This window comes from Mytilus trossulus, chromosome 9 (assembly GCF_036588685.1).
Source record: "Mytilus trossulus isolate FHL-02 chromosome 9, PNRI_Mtr1.1.1.hap1, whole genome shotgun sequence".
In the NCBI taxonomy this organism is placed as follows: Eukaryota; Metazoa; Mollusca; class Bivalvia; order Mytilida; family Mytilidae; genus Mytilus; species Mytilus trossulus.
This window is the reverse complement of record NC_086381.1, coordinates 43140869-43168365: the sequence shown is the minus strand read 5'-3', so window position 1 is coordinate 43168365 and position 27497 is coordinate 43140869. Positions and strand designations below refer to the sequence as shown.

Genomic DNA, 27497 nt, shown 5'->3' with positions numbered 1-27497 from the left:
GTACTACTGTTAGTGTTTGTTATTTTTTTAATTAATTTATATGTTGCAAATATACATGTAGAGCTTATTTCTTTCTTATTTGTCTATACATTTACCAATGATAAGGAGATGGAGACATGAATAAAAATCTTTACAGATAAGATAAATAAATATAATGATTTATTTGCAAGCAGTGAACAATCATTTATCAAAAACAAAACAAAACAAAACAAGAAACGGATTCTTCTTAATATTTTATTTTATTCAAATAGAAAAGCAAATTGCATATTACAATTTGATGGAAATTTGAAGAAAAAAAACAAATTTCTACATCATATTGTTACATTTACGACAAAATTTATGTCGATAAAAAACCTCCTGATCTGAGTCCTAATCTCCTGACCAAATTTTCCAAATCTCCTGATCTGAGTTTCACAGTCCATCACATGTATGATTACAACATCTTACTTTATTATACAAAACATTTTATATTTTTAATTTTTCGTATTTTAAAAAAAAACTTGTACATTTTTTCAATCTATGTCTTGTTGTAAGTTTCCTCTTGTGACATAATCTTCAATTTGTTGAAGGCGGTCACTATATGGTAGAAGTAGAAGTAGAAGAAGTGTAATTCGTGAAGTAAGTTGGAAATCTATCCTAAACCGAGGATTATGGTAGTCTGTGTGGTAAGACTAACAACACAATGATGATCAAAGATCTACAAAACTGGGGGGACCCGGCCACTGACTGACCTAAGAGGGGTCCCGCTCCAGTCACGCTTCAGTGATTCCCTATATAAGCAACCAATGTTTTTCCCAAAAAGGGGGGGGCTTTGAGTTACAGACGAAGAAGTATAACAAAGAAGGTGTTTTTAACGACCTTGACTACCCATAAGGGTCTTGCACAAAGTATCGGGGTTAAATAGAGTGTGTTTGCATTACAATCTTTGACTTCCTCGAAAATCATTCATGTGTAAAATTGATCAATGACTTCATCTGCTCCACATCACGCCCAAACTCTCGTGAGAATTTGCGTGTTCAGATTCAAATAGTGTATTATTACGCATTTTGATTTCTGTGGTTCTGGGCTAACTATCCGATAATCTTTTATTTGACTTTTATTTTGCAAGTGTCTGTAGCATTATAAGAGTGCTTTCTTTTCGCACTTAAAGAAATTAAGGCCAAAATTTTGGACTATTTTATACGCCATTTTGCGGAAGTTTTGACCACCGCCATGGGTGAAAATACCGCTTACAGAAATGGAACTTGACAGAAAATTATTACAATTTTCTCCTGTTATATGTTGTTGTTCAAAGTCCAATTAATACAACGAAATAATATTTTGTGAATGTAAACAAGCTAGATCCCTTCTAAGTGTCAAACGAGCCCTCTACTCTGATAAATACACCTGTAAACATTGAGGTAGGTGGAGACCAATATAAAATGACACCGGTGACTTTCTCGTTCATCTATATGACATTACACTTCCATTTACACTTAAATTTGTAATTGAAGGGCAAGGATTGAATGATGTTATCACGCTTTAAAAAAACAATGTAACGACATATCTGTACTAAATGATTTCTTTTGATATAGTGAATATTTACTGAAAATACATACTTGTGTATTACACATAGTTTCCTAGAATGTGTACAATATTTATAAAAAAATAAATAACTTTACACTTGAAGCAGTTACACACAGTCTCTAAATGGACATGGAGTGATATGAAGAAAATGAGGAACTCTTGATCTAAACGAATGTTTATTAATTTACTAATAAGACATGTACAAGAATTCTATATTTATCTTATTTCTGTAGCAAAGTCAACAAATTAGTGATTGGCCATGCTGTCAAATCATTAATTATCTTTGCTCATTGTTGAAGGTCGTACGGCGACCTATAATTGTTAATGTTTGTGTCATTTTGGTCTTTTGTGGATAGTTGTCTCATTGGCAATCATACCCCATCTTCTTTTTTATATTGTTATCACATTTTGATCAGTTTCCATTTGAATCTTATTGAATCATTTACCCATCTAGAATTGAATTTCTTTTTATAGTGTATATATTTGTGAACATTGAATCGAGTTTTACTTTTTATTTTAAAGTTATTTACACATTTTTCCTGATACTATCTGGTGCCATTTTTGAATATGACTGCTCGCTGAAACCCTTATCAAAAGATCAAGTCCTATTTTCTCTGTTCAGGATTTTTTTTCTAAACTATATTGTACATCACCTATACTATAGGCTATAGCACCCCTGCTTTAACCCACAGCATGTACATTTGCAAGAATTGAATACAAGACCTGTCAGCCTTTTTGAATCGATTTAACATTTTGTAAGTAGTTGTACAAGTTACATCAGGGTTATCCTTAATATTTCCCTCAAAGAAACTCTTTTTTTTTCTTTTGAATTTCTGAGAAAGAGCTAAATAAATTATGGTGTATTTGCATCCAATTCAATAATGCAACTCGTGTGGCTACAGTCTACATGTACATTGACACAAATCAATCATCTTGGTAAGTCCCTTGACTGTACAAAATGTGCCAACATTGACTTGAAAAACAAAGTGAGCCTCTTTGTAATTCTGCGTAAAAAAATCATTCAAATACAAGTAAAACTATGCATCTATGACAAATGTATGATTAACATATTAAAATTATAAAAAAAAAAAACCTCAGGCTCAGACACAAACCCAAAAGAGCATGAAGAGTTTACTTTATGAAATATCATCATATTCAAAATAAGTTCAGAAAGTCTGAACTTATTTTACCTTTACATCTAATATTCAACACAGACGCTTTGCACTCACCAAACTACAAGCTCTAAAGGGCCCAAAATTGAAATGACTAATGTAAAACTATTAAAAAAGGAAAACCAGCAGTTTAATTTATATAAAAAAAGGAGATACACTAGTGATTCACATAAATAAATGCCAACCACTGAACAACAGGATCCTGACAAATACAGTGGGTTTATAACTTTAAACTTCAAACCATTTTACCATGTTCACCCTAAACTGAAATACATGTAGTACTAAACATGCTAAATGAAATTGAGAATGGAAATGGGAAATGTGTCAAAGAGACAACAACCTGATCATAGAGCAGACTAAAGTGCAAGTTACAATATGTACATTACAACATAGAATATCACACTATTAAATATCAATTGAAATGGATTAACTTCAACAAAAAGACATTAACGGCAGTCTGCACGGTTAGCCACTAGTCCGATGCCCCAGACTAGTAAAATTTCATTCGGACTAGTAAGTTTTGGCAAAATTTTGTTTGGACCAATAAGAAAATGTTAGAATATTGGTCTTCGGACTAGTAGCTGAAAAAGTTTTTGGTGCAGACTGTTAACGAAACAAGTAAACATAGACTGTACGAAAGAATTGATCTGTGCATGCATATCTTGTTTTTATTCACATATTATTATTTTTTTCAGATTTGAGGGTTAAAAATGGGGAAGTTATTATCCAAAATATTTGGTAACAAGGAGATGAGAATTTTAATGCTGGGTCTTGATGCTGCTGGAAAAACAAGTATCCTTTAAATGTTTAGACCTTATTTTTATACAACTGCAAACAAATTGTGTGGTTGTATATTGGTATCACGTTGTCCTCGTCATCCGAAGACAGTTGGTTTCCGCACAATAACTTTAGTTAAGTAAATAAAAATGGAATATTAGAAAATTTTACAATGAAACATTTATAGATGATATTTTTCTTTTCATCATATCTAGATCTGTATCACTGATTACTTAATTTTCTAATGTTGAATCTGGTAGTATATTGGGCCTCCTTCATTTCAGTACTATAGCTAAGTTTTCTTTGTCTTTGCTGTTTGAGAATGTCTAATTAGCTTTATAATATCAAAGATTAGTTAATTTTATGTTCTATTTCATATTTTTTATTTTGGTATATATTTAAACTCATATATGGACCATAATTTGCTATTGGGCTCCGTTTCCTATAACTATAGAAAAGTGATAAAATGTGAATTACTGTAAGAAAAGTTGCAACTACATCTAAAGATGCCATTATTTTTATCAACATACAAGTGTATGCTACACTTCCCTAGAAAAAAATTTAAAATATACGAATTTCAAAGATTCTACAACCGTATTTTTGTGTCGTTTCTCGCGTTATTTATTGCTTCCGAAGAGCATAACGCTGACTGATTTATAGATAATCGTCACCGGCAAATTCGTAACTTTTGCTTTCAAATAACAAAGAACATCGACCAATAAGAATAGTGAGAAGAAAATGCCGAGAACTATAAGTATTTATGTAGCAGATGTAAGAACAGTGGCGTGATTTTTGCGTCCGATTTCATAACGCAATTTTTAGATGATGTAATCTGCTTTGTTGTAATAGAATTCTTAAAAACAATATGCAAATATGAACTCTCGCAAGATGTTCAAACAGGTAAATCCGAGATGATTTACATTCTTGTTTTGATCTTCGTAATAATTAAGTAAGAAAATTACGTTGCCGTTATGCGTTACATTTCACACGAAACAGAAGTCCAATTATTTATTAAAATTGTTTTTGTTCTTAAGTTCTAACCATTTCCGGTCATACGTGAAACATGTGACTAGCATGTGATCACGCCATTACGGCCGGATGTACGAAATACTAGGTCTAAACATTGTTTTTGTTTCCAACGGGATGTTAGCAAACATAATCTGTAGACTTGTTTCGTCTTGTTTAAAAGAGGAAAATACAATTGTCAAAGAGATTGCGCCGGTGGTCTGTTATTTTTCCTATGTGCATAATGTTACATACGATCCTGTGTGAAAATAAATGCCCAATGACTTGACAAAATCGATTTCATATTTGACAGACGTTAGAACACACTTCGTTTCCCGATAATGACGTGAAGAGTCCTTGGAAAAATCAATCGAAATTACGTCTCTTATCATTGTACCAATGCTCGTTGGATTGATTTAACTTCAGCAGTAAATATTACTGGATATTTTAGGTGAATAAATATAATTTAATAAAAAATACATGTTAATATACCGTTACACTTGGAATGTACAAAGTTGGAATCCTGTCACAGTTTTTAATTAATATTTTTTATTCATGTTCTGCAAACACTTATCAGAAACGCAATAAATTTGTCAAAGGAGAAGTAAACTTTTAGCATGCATGACTTGAAAGGAAGTACTTTATTGATTTTAGCCCACTAAAGTAGGTTAAAATGTGGAAACCCTGTAGATGGTGTACATGTCACAAGTATCACATTGTGTCTATTTTAAAGATTTTAATTCCAAGTTTAAGGATTTTTCTTTACTGGATTTAAAGAATGTTACATTGCCAATGATTTGGAATAAATTGTATATATTAACTGGAAAATCAAAACCAAATATAAATACATTTTTTTTGCTTAAACATCATGATTCAACGATTATGGTATCCTGTATCAATGGAGAAAATATGGAAAATTCTTAATAAAATGTACTAATTGTTTTCAAAACAAGCACATATTTAGGAGTTTTATAAAACTGTTACATTTAAGATGGATTTTAAGAAAAAGTATACTGTTCAGATTAATTTAAGCAGATTTTGCAATAAAATAAAACAAAAAAAATGCTTTCAGTTTCTTATGGTTTCCTGTCAGGTTTAAAAAAACCTTTAATATAACATTGAAAATAGATTTTAAATATTAACATGAAGCAAGTAACACTAGTAATGGTGTTTATTTATGCCTTTTGAATTATATTGAGCAAATTAAAGAAAATAAAGATTGGTTTCCTGTTTGGTTTCATGTCACGTAAACGGTGAATCAAAATGTATTAATTTTTTCTCGAAAAACTCAATTGTTCCATTCATACTATTCTAACACCAACACAACCCACTAAATAAAAGTTTAAATTTTAGAACTTATAAAAAAGGATACAAAAAGAAACCAAAGGCCGAATACCAAATTATGGTCCATATTCAGTCTGCAGGGTTAGCCACTAGTCCGATGCCCCAGACTAGTAAAATTTGGTTCGGACTAGTTAGTTTTTGCAAAACTTTGTTTGGTCCAATAAGAAAAATGTCAAAATATTGGTCTTCGGACTAGTAGTTGAAAAAGTTTTGGTGCAGACTGTATATTTGTGTCATATGGAGTGACTATATAATATTCATGAAGTTCATATTTCTACTGTCTAATTTTGAATCTGTGCTGAATCTGCTGATGATATACATGATATAAACTATAATGCAAAGAAGAGAGGTATAATTCAATAATACAGTAGTCTAAAATAAACGAAAAATTCAAACTAATTCAATATGGTATTTAACTTTTAACATTTTCATCCCCACATGTACAGTAGTATACACATACATGTACAAATGTACATGTACATATAATATGAATGTTGTTATAGTTTTTCTTTTCAGATAAAGAATAATAAACAAATTGTGAATATGAGACATTTGTACATGTATTCCACATTAAATACTGTAAATCAAGAAATTATTGTTTGCATTTATCATTGCGATTTTGTCATTTTAGACTCAAATGAGATTTTATTTTTTGTAATAAACAGATATTGAGAAAAATCCTGTTCAATTCATATAAAAAAAATCAAAAATGCTAGTTTAAATTATTGCGATTATAACCCTGTCACATTTTTAGCAATAATAGAAACATTGCAATAATTCTGACTTGACAGTCACACATTTACCTCATTAAGACGCCATAAGTTTATCATTCACAGTGCACATGTTATTAAAGATTATTCCTTAACCATGATTTCAGCTATTTTATACAAATTAAAACTAGGACAGTCGGTGACGACGATACCAACAGTAGGATTTAACGTAGAAACTGTAACTTATAAAAATGTCAAATTTAATGTTTGGGTGAGTAATGTAACTTTAATTTAATATAAAATTTATTGTATGGGTGAGTATTGTCATGATTGTAATGTTAGTTACTTTTATATATAATTTAATGTATGGGTGAGTTTTGTATTTTTACTATTAGATAGAAAGTGCATGTGAGTAGGTCTACTAATAACATGTATAAATTGATATATTATTGAAAGAAAGTTGTGCAATATTTCTGTTTAAAATCGTCTGCACCTTTAGCCACTAGTCTGATATCTATACTCGGAATACTTTTAAACTGAGTTTCACTGTGTATTGCTATGTGCTTCTTTATTCTGCATTTGTTAGAGGTATAGAGGGCGGTTTGAGATCTCACAAGTCTTGTACATGTATGTTTTTATACGACCGCAAATTTTGAAAAAATTTTCGTCGTATATTGCTATCACGTTGGCGTCGTCGTCGTCGGCGTCGTCGTCGTCGTCGTCGTCGTCCGAATACTTTTAGTTTTCGCACTCTAACTTTAGTAAAAGTGAATAGAAAACTATGAAATTTTAACACAAGGTTTATGACCATAAAAGGAAGGCTGGTATTGATTTTGGGAGTTTTGGTCCCAACATTTTAGGAATTAGGGGCCAAAAAGGGCCCAAATAAGCATTTTCTTGGTTTTCGCACTATAACTTTAGTTTAAGTTAATAGAAATCTATGAAATTTTGACACAAGGTTTATGACCACAAAAGAAAGGTTGGGATTGATTTTGGGAGTTTTGGTTTCAACAGTTTAGGAATTAGGGGCCAAAAAAGGGCCCAAATAAGCATTATTCTTGGTTTTCGCACAATAACTTTAGTTAAAGTGAATAGAAATCAATGAAATTTAAACACAATGTTTATGACCACAAAAGGAAGGTTGGTATTGATTTTGGGAGTTTCTGTCCCAACAGTTTAGGAATTAGGGGCCAAAAAGGGACCCAAATAAGCATTTTTCTTGGTTTTCGAACCATAGCGTTAGTATAAGTAAATAGAAATCTATGAAATTTAAACATAAGGTTTATGACTATAAAAGGAAGGTTGGTATTGATTTTGGGAGTTTTGGTCCCAACAGTTAAGGAAAAAGGGGCCCAAAGGGTCCAAAATTAAACTTTGTTTGATTTCATCAAAATTGAATAATTGGGGTTCTTTAATATGCCGAATCTAACTGTGGATGTAGATTCTTAATTTTTGGTCCCGTTTTCAAATTGGTCTACATTAAGGTCCAAAGGGTCCAAAATTAAACTTAGTTTGATTTTAACAAAAATTGAAACCTTGGGGTTCTTTGATATGCTGAATCTAAAAATGTACTTAGATTTTTGATTATTGGCCCAGTTTTCAAGTTGGCCCAAATCGGGGTCCAAAATTAAACATTGTTTGATTTCATCAAAAATTGAATAATTGGGGTTCTTTGATATGCCAAATCTAACTGTGTATGTAGATTCTTAATTTTTGGCCCAGTTTTAAAATTGGTCTAAATTAAAGTGCAAAGGGTCCAAAATTAAACTAAGTTTGATTTTAACAAAAATTAAATTCTTGGGCCTCTTTGATATGCTGAATCTAAACATGTACTTAGATTTTTGATTATGGGCCCAGTTTTCAAGTTGGTCCAAATCAGGATCTAAAATTATTATATTAAGTATTGTGCAATAGCAAGTCATTTCAATGGCTCTGTTCCGCAATAGCAAATCCGGGGGTAATTCCGTATACGTTCCGAAATTAGTATTCCGGTATAACTTCCGGGGCGTTCAACATCATCAGCAGCTAAGATGAACGCAGCATCCTCTACTATGTTCACGAAGAAAAAAAGGTAAGGCAGACATGAATAGCGTTATCTTACTTTAAGATTTATATTTGATATGTGATATGAGTGCCAAAGGCAACTAGAAGCCCAAATGCAAAATGACATGTTTTTTTAAAACTTTTTAAGCGTAACCGTACGTAGAAATTATTATAAATCAAGGAATGTATCTCCCTCATGCAAAGCTCTGATTCCTTTCACGGATTTGGCTATACTTTTTGGATCTTTTGAATTATAGCTCTTCATCTTTTATATATACTTTGGATTGCAAATATTTTGGCCACGAGCATCACTGAAGAGACATGTATTGTCGAAATGCGCATCTGGTGCAAGAAAAATTGGTACCGTTAATTTTATTGTGTTAGTCAGTTACTGGCAGTAATACTGCACTTTAGTCAAGTGCTATAAATTGGGATGCCAACTTTTCTGCTAAAATGACAGAACTTTCAATCTATTGTGTACCTATCTGAACACATTTGACCCCCCCCCCCCCTCCAAAAAAAGAAAGTAAGTTATATTAATACAATGAAAAAAAATTGATAAAAATTATTTTAAAATTCTAACTGTCTGACAACATATCCAATTATATTACATTGATTGCTTAGAAATAAAATAATAAAATGACCTTTTTTATCATGTTTATTTTTATATTTTTCAGCACTGGAAAGAAATATTGTTGTGTCCCAGGATGCAGTCATACATCTGACAAGATAGGACCAGATGGAACAAAATTTATACTTCACCGTATTCCCATGTCAGAAAAAAAAGCCCATATTAAAAAACTGTGGATTCAGAGACTTAAAAATGTGAGGGCAAACTTAATTGTTAATGACAGTACAAGAGTTTGTAGTGCTCATTTTGATGGACCATTTACACATGAATCAATTCCAACTATCTTTCCTTCTAAGCCAATGAAGAAGGTGACTACACGTCGTCCACTTTTTAGAAAAGAAGTCCATTCAGAAAATACAAATACTGACACAGCGGAGTTAGACGAAAATGAAAATATAAAAATACCAAACATTAGTATCATGAAGGATCTTAATATTGCCTCTGACATTGACAAAGTAAATACGTGTTCATTCAGGACAAGCTGTACACAAACTGAAATTACTACATTTACAACCAATGCAAGTACATGTACAACAACAGACAATATTGAGACAGATATCAAGATCCATTCTGTGAGTGTAGGCATTCAGACAGACTTGCCACAAATAACAATTGAAAATGTGAAACATGATAATGCCAAAGTGAGATTTTACACTGGATTTGTTAATTTTAGTGTTTTTTGGATGTTCTTTTCAGTACTACTTAAACATGGAGCAGATAAGCTGAATTATTGGGAAGGAGAATCCCGATCCATGGGTGAAAAATCCTACCAACAAGAAGGAAATTTAAAACCAGGAAGAAAGCGCTTTTTAAGACCAATTGATGAATTCTTTATGGTTATGATGCGATTGCGACTAGGACTTCTGCAGGAACATTTAGCTGATATTTTTAGAGTGTCTGAATCCACTGTTTCTCGTATAATGAACACTTGGATTAACTTTCTATTTGATAATTGCAAATCATTAGTAACCTGGCCAACACGAGAACAAATAGTTTGTAACTTGCCAAAACTTTTCACTGGGCATCCAGATACAAGAATTGTGGTAGATTGCACTGAATTTTACATTGAAAAACCTTCATCATTAAAGGCTCAATGGATGACATGGTCTGAATACAAGCACTCTAACACCTTCAAGGTACTGATTGGTGTAACACCAAGTGGCATGGTAACTTTCATTTCTAGACTGTGGGGAGGAAATGTGTCAGATCGTCACATTGTGCAACATGATGAATTTTTGCCAAAACTAAGCAAAGGGGATGTAATTATGGCTGATAAGGGCTTCACCGTAGAAGACCTGCTTCCAGCTGATGTGGGACTAAATATGCCACCAAGAGTCTCAACGAAGAAGCAGATGTCACACCTGGAATTTTTTAAAACCAATAGCATTGCTTCTGCAAGAATAGTTGTGGAAATGAAAATGGAGCAAATAAAAAACTATAATATACTAAACTCTCGTTTACCAATATCTGAGGCTCATTTATCAGAGCAAATGATTTTCATTTGTGCCGCATTTACAAATTTGTTGCCTCCACTTCTTAAATAAAACTGTTCATGTATTTTGCTTGCTAATCATGCCAATTTAACTTCCAAAATTTAAAACTTATTAAGACCAAATAATGGAAATTCCAAGATATTCATATATTTTGTATTTAATGGTTGTACATACACAGTGTCAGGGATGCAACATAATCAGTTAAAATTGTTGTATACATTTTTGTATGCTTAAAAGCAGAATCGATAGAAAAATATGACTAAAATTATATATAGTTATTTTCAGTATGTCTGTCATGTCTGTCATTAAAAAATAAAACATTTTAAATCATGGGAACTCTTTTAAAAAAATTAAAACACAAGTTTATTTTAACAAAATTAATATATACTTGGTGTATTTTTGTCAAAAGAATCAACACTTATATGAAAGAAATAACCTTTACTTTAATTATCAAATGATTATATTATTTAAAAACTTTAACCTACATTTTATAATTCATATAATTTCTTTCAACTGTTCTGTCTGTTGTAAATGGAAAGTGTCAGGAGTGCAACAATTCTGGTTAAACACGGTGTTGATATACAATTTTTTTTTATTTATTATTATTGATATTTGAATAAATTTTTTTTGGTGTACGCCTTCTAAAAGGGTTACTCTTACATGGAAAGTAATTTATCTTCATTTTCTTATCATTTGTAATCATTTTAAAATCTTTTTTGAACCTGAGCCTCCAAAAAAAATGAGGGAGAAAAAAAAAAAAAAAAATGTAAAACAAACTGTATTTATGACAGAAACTAATAACTATATTTCCTGCAATTATTTGCAGAGCAAAAAAAACTGTCAATCTCGGTTTTGAATTCTTTTCAAAAGGTAGTAAGCAATGTGTTCATGTTATGTTTTTTTTTTGTGTTATATCCTGTTAATAAAAATGATGAAACTTTTTTAATCATTTCTTGATTTTATTGCCCTCTTGGATTTTACAAACTTTAATTAACATAGAACCTAAAATTACCAAAGAAAAAGTATTTCAACTCGATTGACAAAAACATTCAGTTCCTGCCTCATTTATTTTGAATTCACTTTCATCCGCCATGTCCATCCTCAACAGATGTTGATTTTGGAGAGAAATTTTAGGTGTAAACAGTTTGTCTGTCCATCTGTCAGTCCGACATCAGTTTCTCACTCTTTTTTATTTATTTGTTCTTGAAGATATTGATTTGATATTTGGTATATAATTTTATAATGACTCTATTCCTATCAATTTCGAATTTTGTCTTAAGTCTGATGATTTTGTCCAGAGTGATGGTTCTTGGACTTTTGTTTTGGCATGACTACTTTTATTTTTGTTTAAATTTGTTTTCTTTATTTTGTACATAAATCAGGTCATTAGTTTTCTGGTTTCAATTGTTTTACATTTGTCAGTTAGCATGGTTATGGCCTTTTATATCCTACTATGCAATATGGGTTTCACTCACTATTGAAGGTCATACAGGTCTTTGTAAATTTCTGTGACATTTAAATTTAGTCTCATGTGGAAAATTGTCTCATTGGCAATCATGTACCACATCTTTTTATTAATATTTATTTCATTTATACGAACCATGAAAACTTAACTTTGACTATTGAACCCTGGAACTGAGATGAACCGACCAGGCATTTATGTATCATACAATCATTTCATTCAACAAATATAATAAGATAAGAAGAGGGGCTAAATAGTATGTACATGTACATTGTACCTGAACAAAGGGACAAGAGGTCAGTATCATGAGTCTATAGCTAGACTCAATGTTCTGATAGGCATACACAATCTGATGTACAGTAGTTGTCGTTTGTTTATGTAATTTATACGTGTTTCTCTGTTTTTTATATAGATTAGACCGTTGGTTTTCCCGTTTGAATGGTTCTTCACGTCTAGTAATTTTGGTGCCCTTTAAAGCTTTTTGTTCAGTGTGAGCCAAGGCTCCGTGTTGAAGGCCGTACATTGACCTATAATGGTTTACTTTTATAAATTGTTATTTGGATGGAGAGTTGTCTCATTGGCATTCATACCACATCTTCCGACATCTATGATAAACATGATAAAACACCAAGAAGGTTTAAATAATTTAATTAACAATAACACCTTTGATGAATGATGATAACAAATCAATTAATAAACAATGTCATACAGCAATAATAAGATTCTCATTTAAGTACAAAAATATGGGGGAAAAAAATATTTCTTACAATTTACAATAATTTGATTTTGGATGTAACGCATCTTCTGATTGGCTGACGTCGTTTTGTTTATCAGCCCATAGACATAATATAGTCATGTGACCGTGACGTTTTTTCATGATTTACTCCGGTTTAAAATGAAATTTAGAATTAAATTATAAGAAATAATTATCACTGTAATATTTTTTCTGTCTATTCGAAATAACATAAAATATGTGGTGCACACTTTAAAATAACCCGCTACGTGGGTTATTCAGTGTGCACCACATTTTTTATGTTATTTCTTCATAGACAGAAAAAATATTACAGTTATTCCTTAAATGTCAAAAAAAATAATTGTTAAAACTCCTAAATCATAAAAACTTAATTTCAAAAATCATAATGTAAAAGTCTCAAAAATCAAAATAATCCTCAATAAGAAATTGCCAAAGTAAATAAAAAATATGAATAAGAGCTCGAGATGAACTTTAATTTGTCTCAATGCTGCACAATCAACTGGTACATACCAATGGAAAGTCTTATATATAGGTCCAGTATAAAAGAAATGTGTAGTGAGAGGTTATTATTATATAGTTTCTGAAACTCTGAAGCCTTTCCAAAATTTGAAAATGCTACTTATATTAAAATAAGAAATTAATCATTTCGACGACATGAAAATGAAAGTTGCTTTGATCAAATAAAGCAAAATTGAAACTACATTAAACAATGGCTCGTCCCATAATGTTTTTGGTAAAACTTATACATCTGTCATAGCCCCATACTAATAATACAATGTATATATAATAACAATTCATGTTTACAAACAAATTATTTGAGTAAACTGTGACATGTCGAGTACTTGCAAATATCATACATGTACATGCCATAGGCATGATAGATAAAGATAATATTTGCCACTTACATGTAATATAAAACACCAACTCATCCATCAATGACATCTTTTCTACTTTAATAAAAGAATTACTCCATAATGCTTTATGCTATAAACTATTGCCATCAACATGATCAAAGTTTTTGGATGTTTTTATGTTTGTTTCATTTACATGTATACAAGTGCCAAAAAATTAGAGATAATAGTCATAGAAAAATTTGTTTGTGGTATGATATAACCATGATAACTACCGTATAGTCATGATAGTATTAAAAAGACTAAAGGACAAATGTGTGAATAATAACTAGGAATTAAAAATTATAAGCTTCTCAATGATCAAAATTAATATTTGTCAAACTGCTATATATTCAATGATTTTTTTCTGATAAAGTGTGTGGTTCAAGTTTTTTTGAAATTTTTATATTTTTGTCAAAGTCATGAAAGTGTCAAAGTTAATATTTTGTAAAAATTTTATGAAAATTAAATGAGCAGGGAACATTTATTGCTGTTTATATTTATATCAGCTATTTTGGATATACATGTATATTAAAGTAGGTTTCTGATAGTCAAAATGGTAGTTAACAAGTTAAATTCTAATACAGTGGTTTCCCCCGTTCTACTCTCCTTGTAAATATTTCTGGTATAACACAACCAATATAAAATTCTTTGAGCTTTTGCAACATAGAATTCCATGTAGATTCATCAAAGTTAATTCTCTCTACACTGATACCTTTTTTAGTCCAAATTACAAAATCTACCCAGTTCAGTTCATACACTCCTAACTGACCCTGAACCTGATACATATAATTACTTGTGTCTTTTAATTCAAGCTGTCCATCTACTTCATTGCAACAGAAGTTGGTATCTTTGGCACACTCAATTGGAGTTTTATTCCTCCATGGTTCCTTTTTACTGTCTGAGCCATACGGACATTTTACTTCAACTAAGCCAACACCACATTTGTTGCAAGTGACCAGTGAATCAATGCTAGCCCCTAAAAAGGGATATTTGGGGTTGACTAATAGTCCACGAGACTCGACTGTAGTATTTCCACATTCCTTTGTATGTTTCTGAATGTACTGACTTACAGCAACCGATTCATATTTGCGTCCATACTTTATGCTCTTGACCCTATCTGGAACAGTCACATATCCACAAATTTTTTTCAACAAATTGTCTGGCACAAGCTTTTTTCTTTTATAAACTTCTCCCATAACAGATGCTGTTATTAAGTTTTTTCGAGCCTTTATCCAATTAGTATTGACACTTTGACCTCTTGTTCCCTCTTCAAGGGTTTGACTAATTGCATCTGTAACTTTTAGGTTGTCAAAAAAGTGTGTGAAGTCTTTAACACAGGTATCACGTGTAAGACTTACAAAGTCACAAAACATATAGTCCGGGTAGAACAATTCCAAAAAAGGATCAATATTTGCATTTTCAAACCTAAGTGTCTGATATAAAACACACTGTGGATATGCATTCTCCAACCCTTTTAAAATGTCATCTAGAAAAGTCTCATTCTGAATCTCCTTAATAGGTCCAGCTTGGTATATTCCAGGATATGGTCGGACTTTTTTTGTTTGTGTTTCTTTTTCTGTCTTAGTAAAAGTTATATCGCAGACTCTTGCAGGACTTGGCTTTCGCTGCAGAGGTCTAGGACGATCCCAAGTACACTCACTTGATGTGCATGAATCTTTGGTTTTAACTAAAGTATACAGTAAAGCACCTACATGCGCACAGAGACCAGCCCCACCTGCCTTACAGTTGCATCTAGCATTGAAGATATTTCCAAATTTTCTACCTAGGCATACATTTAAACTATAAAATTTGGCAGTCATGCCAGATGTCCCAATACTAACAGACTGTTTCATAGAGGGTAAACACTTGGACTTGATATAGCAAAAGTCTGATAAATCACTATATAGTATATCTCTGATAAACCCTTCATTGCATAGTCGTTTTGCCTTTTTCATTTGTCGGTCAAAGTGCAATCTTGCTCCTGTTGTAGGGTTCTTTTGGTAGAGAAAATAACCGTCTACATCTTTTGAGGCCAAACCATTTGGAATGTCACTAAAGTCTAGTGTCTTCCAATTTGAAATCTCATGTACAGGAATTAAATCCTCACCTAAGTTCTCATCTGAGCTATCTGGATCTGAATCCATGTAACCAGACATTGCTCGATAAACCCGGTTTACCAATACTTCCTTTAATCCTGACTTTTTCAATTTGTGTTTTTCTAACCACTCTTGAAGTTTTGTCACTTTCCATAATTTTAACTCTGGAAGACTTGAGTGTAAATCTGGTGGTTCCTCTGTTTCTGATTCTTGTAGATCTTCTGATAACATTTTCAAATCTGAAAGAATAAATATACATAAGAAAAAATATAATTTACACATACTTGTTACTGCAGGTACATATTAACTATTCACTTAAACTAAAGTTATTATCCGGAAACCAATGTGTCTTCTGACGACGATGACGCAGACTACTTAGACGACGACATCATACCATTATACGATCCCAAATTTTTTTTGGGGTCGTATAAAAATTGGTGCCATACAAATTTCATGAATATACAAGTAGTTACTGTAGTTAATCATGGATCACCAGAGGCTATTTAATGGTGGAGCTACTCCACCGTAAATTTTTCAGCTCAACCCTTACCATGAAAATTTTTAACAATTTTTACTTCAAAAGTATAAATTCATGCCTTCATTACAATTTTTTTTTACAACGGCTTTAACATGTTTAATTTGATTATCTTTTTCCTAATTTTAAACAGATAATGATCTTGTGTGATCTTGTGTGATTGTAATTTCAATATCAGCACCACCCTTAAAATAAATTCTGTAGTGATCCCTGAGTTTTGTTCTATTTCAATACTTGAGTGACTTTTGGTATCACAAATGATACAATATTCTGATCACAAAGCAAAATATATACATGTAGATTCAACTTTTCACTTTTAAGACTGATATGTATGATATTAATCACAAACAGTAATTCACATAGTTATGTGCATGGCAGCAGTTTTTGTTTTTGTAATTAGTTTATGCTTGCAGAAAAAAAAAGTATTATGTTTTTTTTAAATTAAGTTAAGAGGGGTGCTTTTTATTGAAATTACTACATGTACTATGTAATTTCAGTTTTTATAACACATTTCATTACAACTTGATGTAGTTCCTAACTTTGATATAACTGTATACTCAGAGTAGACTCATGAAAACTGTTCTTGTCATGCTTATACCTCATTGTTACATTTTAGTGTAGTTTTAATGTGTATATGTAACAGTGGTTTGATTCTGCCAGTGCACTTTATCCAGAGGAATAAAATACCTAGTGATTTTTATCCACCAACAAAAATTCACTAGGTTTTTTTTTTTTATCCTGGTCCAGTGTAAAACATCCACCAGTCACTATAACATTCTAAAAAAGCTTTTTTGAAGGGGAAATATATATAAAATTGGGCTTATTGATATTTTTTTCATGTAATTGAAACGTGCATAGTTGATCTATGTAATAAATGGAGAGTTCTCGTCCAAGGAATGTTCACACTATTGTTTTTGAACCAGGAATGATTACACTAGTGATTTTGTACCAGAATGATTGCACTATAGCTAGTTATTTTATACCGGGATTGATTACTCTAGTGCTTTAGATCCATACATAAATCGGTCTAAAATAAACAAAAACAACAATATCAAGATCGACCCTTTCACACTATTTACATCCAATATTCTCAAGGGAAAAACAGCTACCCGGAATAAAAACATGGTGGAATGAAAGTACGCTTACATATATACATTGTGTACCTACTGATTAATGAAGGATCTGACTGTTTAGGTTTTTTAATGTGTTTAGACTTTCCATTCTCAATTTTAATTTTAGTTTAGACTTAGAAGTAATTTTTTTTTTTACCTTTAACTTACTCACAGTACAATACTTTAAATACCACTGAAGTGGATGCTAGGGGCCAAGGCCCAGCTTGTCAGGCAAATCAGCCATTGGATGTCAGAGTAATCTTGCACTATAGACGCCTTCTTGACCTTGTTGTAGGGTATGAATAATTCATTCATTGTTGAAAATCCTCCAGGGACTGTCAAGATAAAAAACGGGAATAAAAGGCCTGATCATTGATAATTTTTTCCCATGTACATGTATTGTGTGCAATTTTGACCCATGCACATTTACTCTTTTAAAGTCTTTATCTCTTTTTTTCTATTTACTACATTCATTGTCATTCACCTGGGACATACTCAGATAAATTCCTACCTACAACCCTGACAAATTCAAGTTTTTTTAAACCATTGTGCTAAACTTATCAATTTGACGTTACTGGTTGAAAGACACAAACGGCAAACACGGCGCGAAAAAAAAATGTGCCAACAAATGAAGAAACGTACCCCTGAAAATAAAGAACGACGCATACAGAACTGTCAATCATATACTTACAATTATGAGAACTTCAACCAAGTAACTAAAACATCTCTACTTGAATGGTACACTGTATTGTGTCATTGCAAAGCGTTGTTATCGGTAAAATTCATCAAGGTGTAGTGCAAAGACTGCGTTCCTGAACGCCCCGGAAGTTGATTTCGAGATAAAACTAAAGATCGGAACAAACACGGAAATACGTCCGGAAAAAATATTGCGGAACAGAGCCATTGCACAGTATTGTGCAATGGCAAGAAATATCTAATTTCACAATATTGTGAAATAGCAATTTTTTTTTTAATTAAGAGTTATCTTTCTTTGTCCAGTATAGTAAGAAAGAAATATCTGCAAGAATTTTTTTTAATTGGAGTTATCTTTCTTTGTCCAGAATCAACTTAAATCTTTGTTATATACAATATACAATGTATATTCACTTTTTACTACCAACTGGTAAATTTAAATAATCTTTACCATTCAGTGATAACAAGCAGTTTTTTTTACATCTTAATATTTTATGATGTATTTAAATGAGTAGTAATTGTTGCAAACTCCATTAGAATATTTTAATTGAAATTAGTTTTGGAATAAGGGAAAGGGGGATGTGAATAAAAAATTGGGTTCAATTTTTCTCATTTGAAATTTCATAAATAAAAAGAAAATTTCTTCAAACATTTTTTTGAGAGGATTAATATTCAACAGCATAGTGAATTGCTCTAAGAGAAAACAAAAATTTTAAGTTCATTTGAATACATTCATTCTGTGTCAGAAACCTATGCTGTGTCAACTATTTAATCACAATCCAAATTTAGAGTGGAATCCAGCTTGAATGTTGTGTCCATACTTGCCCCAACCGTTCAGGGTTCAACCTCTGCGGTCGTATAAAGCTACGCCCTGCGGAGCATCTGGTTTAATTTTGGTTCATTTATACATGTACATGTATGTTTTGGTATGAAATGTGAAGTCCGTTTTCAATGAGATAGTGCACAATTTTATCTCAGGGCCAGAGGGCCACATATGGGTGAGGGATTTTCTTGCTGCGTAAAGACCCATTGTTGGCTTTAGGCTGTTGTCTGCTCACTGGTCGAGTTGTTGTCTCTTTGACATATATTCACCATTTTCATTCTCAATTTTATTCGGACTAATACGTGTTATCCAAACTTTATTTAGACACATATGTGGAAAATGTCACATTATTGGTCAGAAAAGTTTTTTGTGAAGACAGAATCGGTAAAATGGGCCAGCACTGTCACTTATGTGTAAATGTGTATTTTATGAATGTGTTGGATCATTGTGTAACAATACTTTCACGTCTTGATGCAAGTACAAAATTTTAATCCTGGTATCTATGAGTTTATAAAAAAGAAGATGTGGTATGATTGCCAATGAGACAACTATCCACAAAAGACCAAAATGACACAGACATTAACAACTATAGGTCAATTATGGCCTTCAACAATGAGCAGAGCGCATACAGCATAGTCAGCTATAAAAGTCCCCGATAAGACAATGTAAAACAATTAAAACGAGAAAACTAACGGCCTTATTTATGTAAAAAAATGAACAAAAAAAACAAATATGTAACACATAAACAAACAACCACTGAATTTACAGGCTCCTGACTTGGGACAGACACATACATATATAATGTGGCAAATTAAAAAATCCAAAATTCAAACCATAGTTTATTCACTATGGTATTAATTTGCCTCGTTGTGCTTACTGTTCACCATGTATACATGTAGTATGTTGTATGTTTTCTCATGGGAGTTGTTTGTGCTTCCCAATGATAATTTTATTATTCCTCTTATAAATGCACCATGAGAAAGAGAAATAAAAGTTCTATACCACTGCAATGAGTATGATACAATATTTTAGACTATTTCAAAAATGTAAAATTTGTATCTCTATCATGTCTAGGTTTGACATCATTATTGAATTTTGGCTTTATAAATGAAGAAAGATCATAAAGAACCACATATTGATAAAAAGATCAGTTGTGGGAAAATATAAATGGGTTATTAAGGTGGTACCTAACACCTTAACTTAAATTAAATTGGCTCATTTAATTTTCTTAAAATTTTGACAGAATATTTACTTTGACCCTTTGAAAAAAAATATAAAAATTTCAAAAAATTTGAACCAACCGTTAAATCAGAAAATTTACACTGGTTATATAGCAATTTGACAAACACTTATTTTGATCATTGAGAAGCTTAATATTCCCTTGAGAACACAAAGTCATTAAAACGTTCTGCTGATTTTACAGAGTTATCTCCCTGTAGTGTTAGGTACCACCTTAAAGCACATATATCTTTAAATATAGATATAAACATGATTTTCTTTAAGTTATGCATAGAATTATATGAATAATTTGAAATAGAATTTAAATCAAAATATTAGTATACAGATGAAAATAGTCTTTCATCCTTTTCATGACCTATCAAGACAGTAAGTGGTTCCATGACATAAGTGTCACGCGACATCAGTATGATTGTCTTTATTTATTAAAGATCTGAAGCGAAAGTGCAATTCCTATCTGTTGAGTAGGGATCGCAAGCGAAAGTGCAATTCCTTTCTGTTGAGTAGGGTTCCCAGTTTAACTGCGGTTGGTCATGGTTTTATCACTGACATTTATTTATATATAATGTAGAATTAGTTTTAAAATAAAAGACTGTTGGTAATGGTCATTTGTTAAAACAGAAGAGAAACGATATTGTAAATAAATTTACTAGTACTCCATAAAATATTTAAGCACTTGAAAAAACCCAAAGCACTTCAAATACATTCTTTTTGAAACGAGAGGTTGATTGCAATGACAAGTTTTATATGTCTTGGGAATATCATGAATGGACGTCTAGATCTTTTTATGTTGGAAGAAATATTCATTTTTCTTAAAAGAAAATGAACATTTATAAAGGTCTGAATGAAAGGGTATGTAGAAAGATTTTAGCAGAAGATAAAGGATTTTCCCTCTGTTGGATATCTAAGTTACAAACACTTTGAACCCCCTATGGATCCTAAGGGGGTAAGTAATGAACATAATAACAAATTCATTGCCCATTTGACTTTTCCTGTAAGGTTTTGTGAAAAAATAAACAGTGAAATACAATATCATTAATACATCACCATTAATAGTAGTAGTGACGTCATGATAACCATGGCATATGAAATATACTAGCCCCATGTGGTTTAATAAGTACTCATTTTAGCTGCTAGAATGGATATTCAGTTTAAATGTTAAGAATGTCATGCAAACATTTAGTGACAGTTGACTTCTAGATGTCTGCTGATTGTATATCATATGTGCTTTCTTCAGTGGGTGGTATATTGTGATGGAGGTGTTTGCCGGCCCCCTTTCTTTCATCAGTTTGTTCATTCTTACATGTAGGTCATTGTATGTCCCACTTGGATAATTGCAAAGTTTTCATAGAATTTTACTCATACAATGTACTGTTGTCCTCCTATTTCATTTCTTTAATTGAATTATTTTCCTTTAGGCACATAGCTGTACACTAGTATTTTTTGTGTATTTGCATTAGTTTCTCATAAACCCTATTCATAATTTAATAAAACTTTCTTAATCTTAGACTGTTAACCATATAATGCCAAATTTGTGGATTTTTTTTGGGGGGGGGGGTCCAATACAAATGCATTGACTTCGCATAATAATAAAGGTATCCATTTTTGTCGAGCCTTCGACTTTAGTTGAAAAAGCGAGACTAAGCGATCCTACATTCCGTCGTCGGCGGCGTCCACAAATATTCACTCTGTGGTTAAAGTTTTTGAAATTTTAATAACTTTCTTAAACTACACTGGATTTCTACCAAACTTGAACAGAAGCTTGTTTATGATCATAAGATAGTATCCAGAAGTAAATTTTGTAAAAATAAAATTCCATTTTTTCCGTATTTTACTTATTAATGGACTTAGTTTTTTCTGTGGGAAACATAACATTCACTCTGTGGTTAAAGTTTTTAGAATTTTAATAACTTTCTTAAACTATCCTGGGTTTGTACCAAACTTGGAGGGAAGCTTGTTTATGATCATAAGATAGTATCCAGAAGTAAATTTTGTAAAAATGAAATTCCATTTTTTCCATATTTTACTTATAAATGGACTTTGTTTTTTCTGCGGGGGAACATAACATTCACTCTGTGGTTAAAGTTTTTAGAATTTTAATAACTTACTAAAACTATCCTGGGTTTGTACCAAACTTGGACAGAAGCTTGTGTATGATCATAAGATAGTATCCAGAAGTAAATTTTGTAAAAAGATAAATCCATTTTTTCCGTATTTTACTTTTAAATGGACTTAGTTTTCTGCGGGGAAACATTACATTCACTCTGTGGTTAAAGTTTTAATTTTTTTTATAACTTTCTTAAACTATCCTGGGTTTGTACCAAACTTGGACAGAAGCTTATTTATGATCATAAGATAGTATCCAGAAGTAAATTTTGTAAAAAGATAACTCCATTTTTTCTGTATTTTACTTTTAAATGGACTTTTTCTTCCAGTTAACATTACATACAGTCTGCAGTTTTCAAAACATTTATCAGATTCATAAACTATGCTGGATTTTTACCAAACTTGGACAGAAGCTTCTTACAATCATAAGATAGTATCAAGAGGAATATTTTTATTGATTTTTTTCCTCATTTTTGTTTAGCCTGCAATTTACAGCAAAAGTAGGCGAGACACTGGGTTCCGCGGAACCCTTACGAATTTTTTATTCACAACTCCTCCTAAACCCCCCTTTAAAATTGATCAAAACTTTTTCACAATATTACAGTTTCCCACTATATACTGCTATTGTGAAATTCCTATTTAGATTTTTGAAAGGAAGCATTTCCATTGTTTCTTTCAGTAAACAATGTGAACACTACAAATCATATTTATATCCTCTAAAACACCAATTAATCAGAATTTGATGATTTATTTTCAGAATCATCATAGTTTGATGTTATTATGCACATATTTTCTTTTTTTCTTCTTATTTTTGTGTATGATCCTTGCATGGGACAATTTCTGCTTGTGGTTTTTCTTTCCCAAATCGGACAAATATTTTTGTTAAAAGATAACAACTTAAATAGCTATCAGATGAATAAGAAGGAAATAACTTTCTGTTATATCTTAAATTTACAATCATTCTGTTTAAACAGCTGAAAGTCTTTCAGTCAAGTTTCAATATTAAAAAAAAATTCCCATGTTTATTAAAAGTAGAATATTACATAATTTTGAATATTTTAAGGACGTTGCAAAAGTGACTAGTTATGTTACAAATAACCCTTTCAAAGTCGTGTTACAATATAGGTCACCAAGTTAGTTATTTATTAATGACTAAAAAATGTGTGTGTACAGGAGGAGTGATTCATACAATGATAGGACGTGTAATAAGAATGAAGTGTACCTACTTCCTTAATTTGATGTAATTATTACTAACAATCTAATTTCCTTGTCCTTTACATAACAAATATCTTAAGGACTCTTCAGTCTTAAAGTATACAGTAATGACAAGATCTCTACTGAAAGTTGAGGAGAATATAATTGAGACATGAATTATCTTTTATCATTTAACCCTTTCCTCCATTGAAATATTTTTTTTGCATACTTGATTCGCATAGAATTTTTTTGATAAAATGCTGAACATAAGCTTTAAAGTATTAAGGTATTGCTAAAAAATATTATTTCATCAAATAAATATAAGTCGGATATTTCTATGATATTCCTTTTCATATTGGATACAAATTTTATTAAGTCTACTGCAGACACTTTGTAGTCAAAGTGTTTCAACTGAGGTACTACACAGTCGTCAAATGGCGTCATTATGGAGTAAGGGGGGTGGCGTCAAAAGGCGTCATTATGGAGGAAAGGGTTAAGAGCTACAAAGGGTTTCATTTAGGTGGTAGAACTTAAGAAATAGAAAAAAATGTTTTTTTTCTTTTTTTGTGTGTTCACTTTATGAAATACATGGGCCTGTTTCTTTTATTATATGAAAACCAAGATTTAACATGCCCAGAGACTTCATAATTTTAATTTAACTTTTAATCTAGTCATTCAGTATAAGTTGCAATTGTATAAACCGAATGTCAAGATTTTTATACGACCGCAAATTTTGAAAAATTTTTCGTCGTATATTGCTATCACGTTGGCGTCATCGTGGTCGTCGTCCAAATACTTTTAGTTTTCGCACTCTAACTTTAGTAAAAGTGAATAGAAATCTATGAAATTTTAACACAAGGTTTATGACCATAAAAGGAAGGCTGGTATTGATTTTGGGAGTTTTGGTCCCAACATTTTAGGAATTAGGGGCCAAAAAGGGCCCAAATAAGCATTTTCTTGGTTTTCGCACTATAACTTTAGTTTAAGTTAATAGAAATCTATGAAATTTTGACACAAGGTTTATGACCACAAAAGAAAGGTTGGAATTGATTTTTTTGGAGTTTTGGTTTCAACAGTTTAGGAATTAGGGGCCAAAAAAGGGCCCAAATAAGCATTATTCTTGGTTTTCGCACAATTACTTTAGTTAAAGTGAATAGAAATCAATGAAATTTAAACACAATGTTTATGACCACAAAAGGAAGGTTGGTATTGATTTTGGGAGTTTTGGTCCCAACAGTTTAGGAATTAGGGGCCAAAAAGGGACCCAAATAAGCATTTTTCTTGGTTTTTGCACCATAGCGTTAGTATAAGTAAATAGAAATCTATGAAATTTAAACATAAGGTTTATGACTATAAAAGGAAGGTTGGTATTGATTTTGGGAGTTTTGGTCCCAACAGTTAAGGAAAAAGGGGCCCAAAGGGTCCAAAATTAAACTTTGTTTGATTTCATCAAAATTGAATAATTGGGGTTCTTTAATATGCCGAATCTAACTGTGTATGTAGATTCTTAATTTTTGGTCCCGTTTTTAAATTGGTCTACATTAAGGTCCAAAGGGTCCAAAATTAAACTTAGTTTGATTTTAACAAAAATTGAAACCTTGGGGTTCTTTGATATGCTGAATCTAAAAATGTACTTAGATTTTTGATTATTGGCCCAGTTTTCAAGTTGGCCCAAATCGAGGTCCAAAATTAAACATTGTTTGATTTCATCAAAAATTGAATAATTGGGGTTCTTTGATATGCCTAATCTAACTGTGTATGTAGATTCTTAATTTTTGGCCCAGTTTTAAAATTGGTCTTAATTAAAGTGCAAAGGGTCCAAAATAAAACTAAGTTTGATTTTAACAAAAATTAAATTCTTGGGCCTCTTTGATATGCTGAATCTAAACATGTACTTAGATTTTTGATTATGGGCCCAGTTTTCAAGTTGGTCCAAATCAGGATCTAAAATTATTAAATTAAGTATTGTGCAATAGCAAGTCTTTTCAATTGCACAGTATTGTGCAATGGCAAGAAATATCTAATTTCACAATATTGTGAAATAGCAAATTTTTTTTTAATTAAGAGTTATCTTTCTTTGTCCAGTATAGTAAGCAAGAAATATCTGCAAGAATTTTTTTTAATTGGAGTTATCTTTCTTTGTCCAGAATCAACTTAAATCTTTGTTATATACAATATACAATGTATATTCACTTTTTACTACCAACTGATAAATTTAAATAATCTTTACCATTCAGTGATAACAAGCAGTTTTTTTACATCTTAATATTTTATGATGTATTTAAATGAGTAGTAATTGTTGCAAACTCCATTAGAATATTTTAATTGAAATTAATTTTGGAATAAGGGAAATGGGGATGTGAATAAAAAATTGGGTTCAATTTTTATACGACCGCAAATTTTGAAAAAAATTTCGTCGTATATTGCTATCACGTTGGCGTCGTCGTCGTCGTCGTCGTCGTCGTCGTCGTCGTCGTCGTCGTCGTCGTCGTCCGAATACTTTTAGTTTTCGCACTCTAACTTTAGTAAAAGTGAATAGAAATCTATGAAATTTTAACACAAGGTTTATGACCATAAAAGGAAGGCTGGTATTGATTTTGGGAGTTTTGGTTCCAACATTTTAGGAATTAGGGGCCAAAAAGGGCCCAAATAAGCATTTTCTTGGTTTTCGCACTATAACTTTAGTTTAAGTTAATAGAAATCTATGAAATTTTGACACAAGGTTTATGACCACAAAAGAAAGGTTGGGATTGATTTTGGGAGTTTTGGTTTCAACAGTTAAGGAATTAGGGGCCAAAAAAGGGCCCAAATAAGCATTATTCTTGGTTTTCGCACAATAACTTTAGTTAAAGTAAATAGAAATCAATGAAATTTAATTAAACACAATGTTTATGACCACAAAAGGAAGGTTGGTATTGATTTTGGGAGTTTCGGTCCCAACAGTTTAGGAATTAGGGGCCAAAAAGGGACCCAAATAAGCATTTTTCTTGGTTTTCGCACCATAGCGTTAGTATAAGTAAATAGAAATCTATGAAATTTAAACACAAGGTTTATGACTATTAAAGGAAGGTTGGTATTGATTTTGGGAGTTTTGGTCCCAACAGTTAAGGAAAAAGGGGCCCAAAGGGTCCAAAATTAAATTTTGTTTGATTTCATCAAAATTGAATAATTGGGGTTCTTTAATATGCCGAATCTAACTGTGTATGTAGATTCTTAATTTTTGGTCCCGTTTTCAAATTGGTCTACATTAAGGTCCAAAGGGTCCAAAATTAAACTTAGTTTGATTTTAACAAAAATTGAAACCTTTGGGTTCTTTGATATGCTGAATCTAAAAATGTATTTAGATTTTTGATTATTGGCCCAGTTTTCAAGTTGGCCCAAATCGAGGTCCAAAATAAAACATTGTTTGATTTCATCAAAAATTGAATAATTGGGGTTCTTTGATATGCCAAATCTAACTGTGTATGTAGATTCTTAATTTTTGGTCCAGTTTTAAAATTGGTCTAAATTAAAGTGCAAAGGGTCCAAAATTAAACTTAAGTTTGATTTTAACAAAATTTAAATTCTTGGGCCTCTTTGATATGCTGAATCTAAACATGTACTTAGATTTTTGATTATGGGCCCAGTTTTCAAGTTGGTCCAAATCAGGATCTAAAATTATTATATTAAGTATTGTGCAATAGCAAGTCTTTTCAATTGCACAGTATTGTGCAATGGCAAGAAATATCTAATTTCACAATATTGTGAAATAGCAAATTTTTTTTTAATCAAGAGTTATCTTTCTTTGTCCAGTATAGTAAGCAAGAAATATCTGCAAGAATTTTTTTTAATTGGAGTTATCTTTCTTTGTCC

At 31.5% G+C, this 27497-nt stretch overlaps 4 protein-coding genes across 5 annotated transcripts in view; 3 read left to right on the top strand and 1 right to left on the bottom strand.

Annotated features, from left to right (window-relative positions):
- LOC134682960 (neuronal acetylcholine receptor subunit alpha-9-I-like) overlaps positions 1-27497 on the top strand; it is a 208052-nt gene that overhangs the window by 104400 nt on the left and 76155 nt on the right. The window lies entirely within an intron of this gene.
- The window catches only part of LOC134682951 (ADP-ribosylation factor 6), a 33932-nt gene continuing 7445 nt past the window's right edge, over positions 1011-27497 (top strand). Inside the window, exons 1-3 of the mRNA XM_063541894.1 lie at positions 1011-1400; positions 3434-3530; positions 6742-6845. Coding sequence (XP_063397964.1) covers positions 3449-3530; positions 6742-6845 — 186 coding nt within the window. The 5' untranslated portion in view covers positions 1011-1400; positions 3434-3448. The remainder of the gene's footprint in view (positions 1401-3433; positions 3531-6741; positions 6846-27497) is intronic.
- On the top strand, positions 8501-11061 carry LOC134682950 (uncharacterized). Its single transcript, XM_063541893.1, has 2 exons — positions 8501-8645; positions 9295-11061. Exons 1-2 carry the CDS (start codon positions 8605-8607, stop codon positions 10790-10792), a joined length of 1539 nt encoding a protein of 512 aa, XP_063397963.1. The 5' UTR covers positions 8501-8604; the 3' UTR covers positions 10793-11061.
- LOC134682949 (uncharacterized) lies at positions 12836-18372 on the bottom strand. Of its 2 annotated transcripts, none has more exons than XM_063541891.1 (2): positions 18285-18372; positions 12836-16185 (listed from the first exon to the last, which is right to left on the bottom strand). In XM_063541891.1, exon 2 carries the CDS (start codon positions 16175-16177, stop codon positions 14426-14428), a length of 1752 nt encoding a protein of 583 aa, XP_063397961.1. In that variant the 5' UTR covers positions 16178-16185; positions 18285-18372; the 3' UTR covers positions 12836-14425. The 2 variants fall into 2 exon arrangements, with proteins under 2 accessions (XP_063397961.1, XP_063397962.1); XM_063541892.1 differs by having other exon boundaries at positions 17751-18342.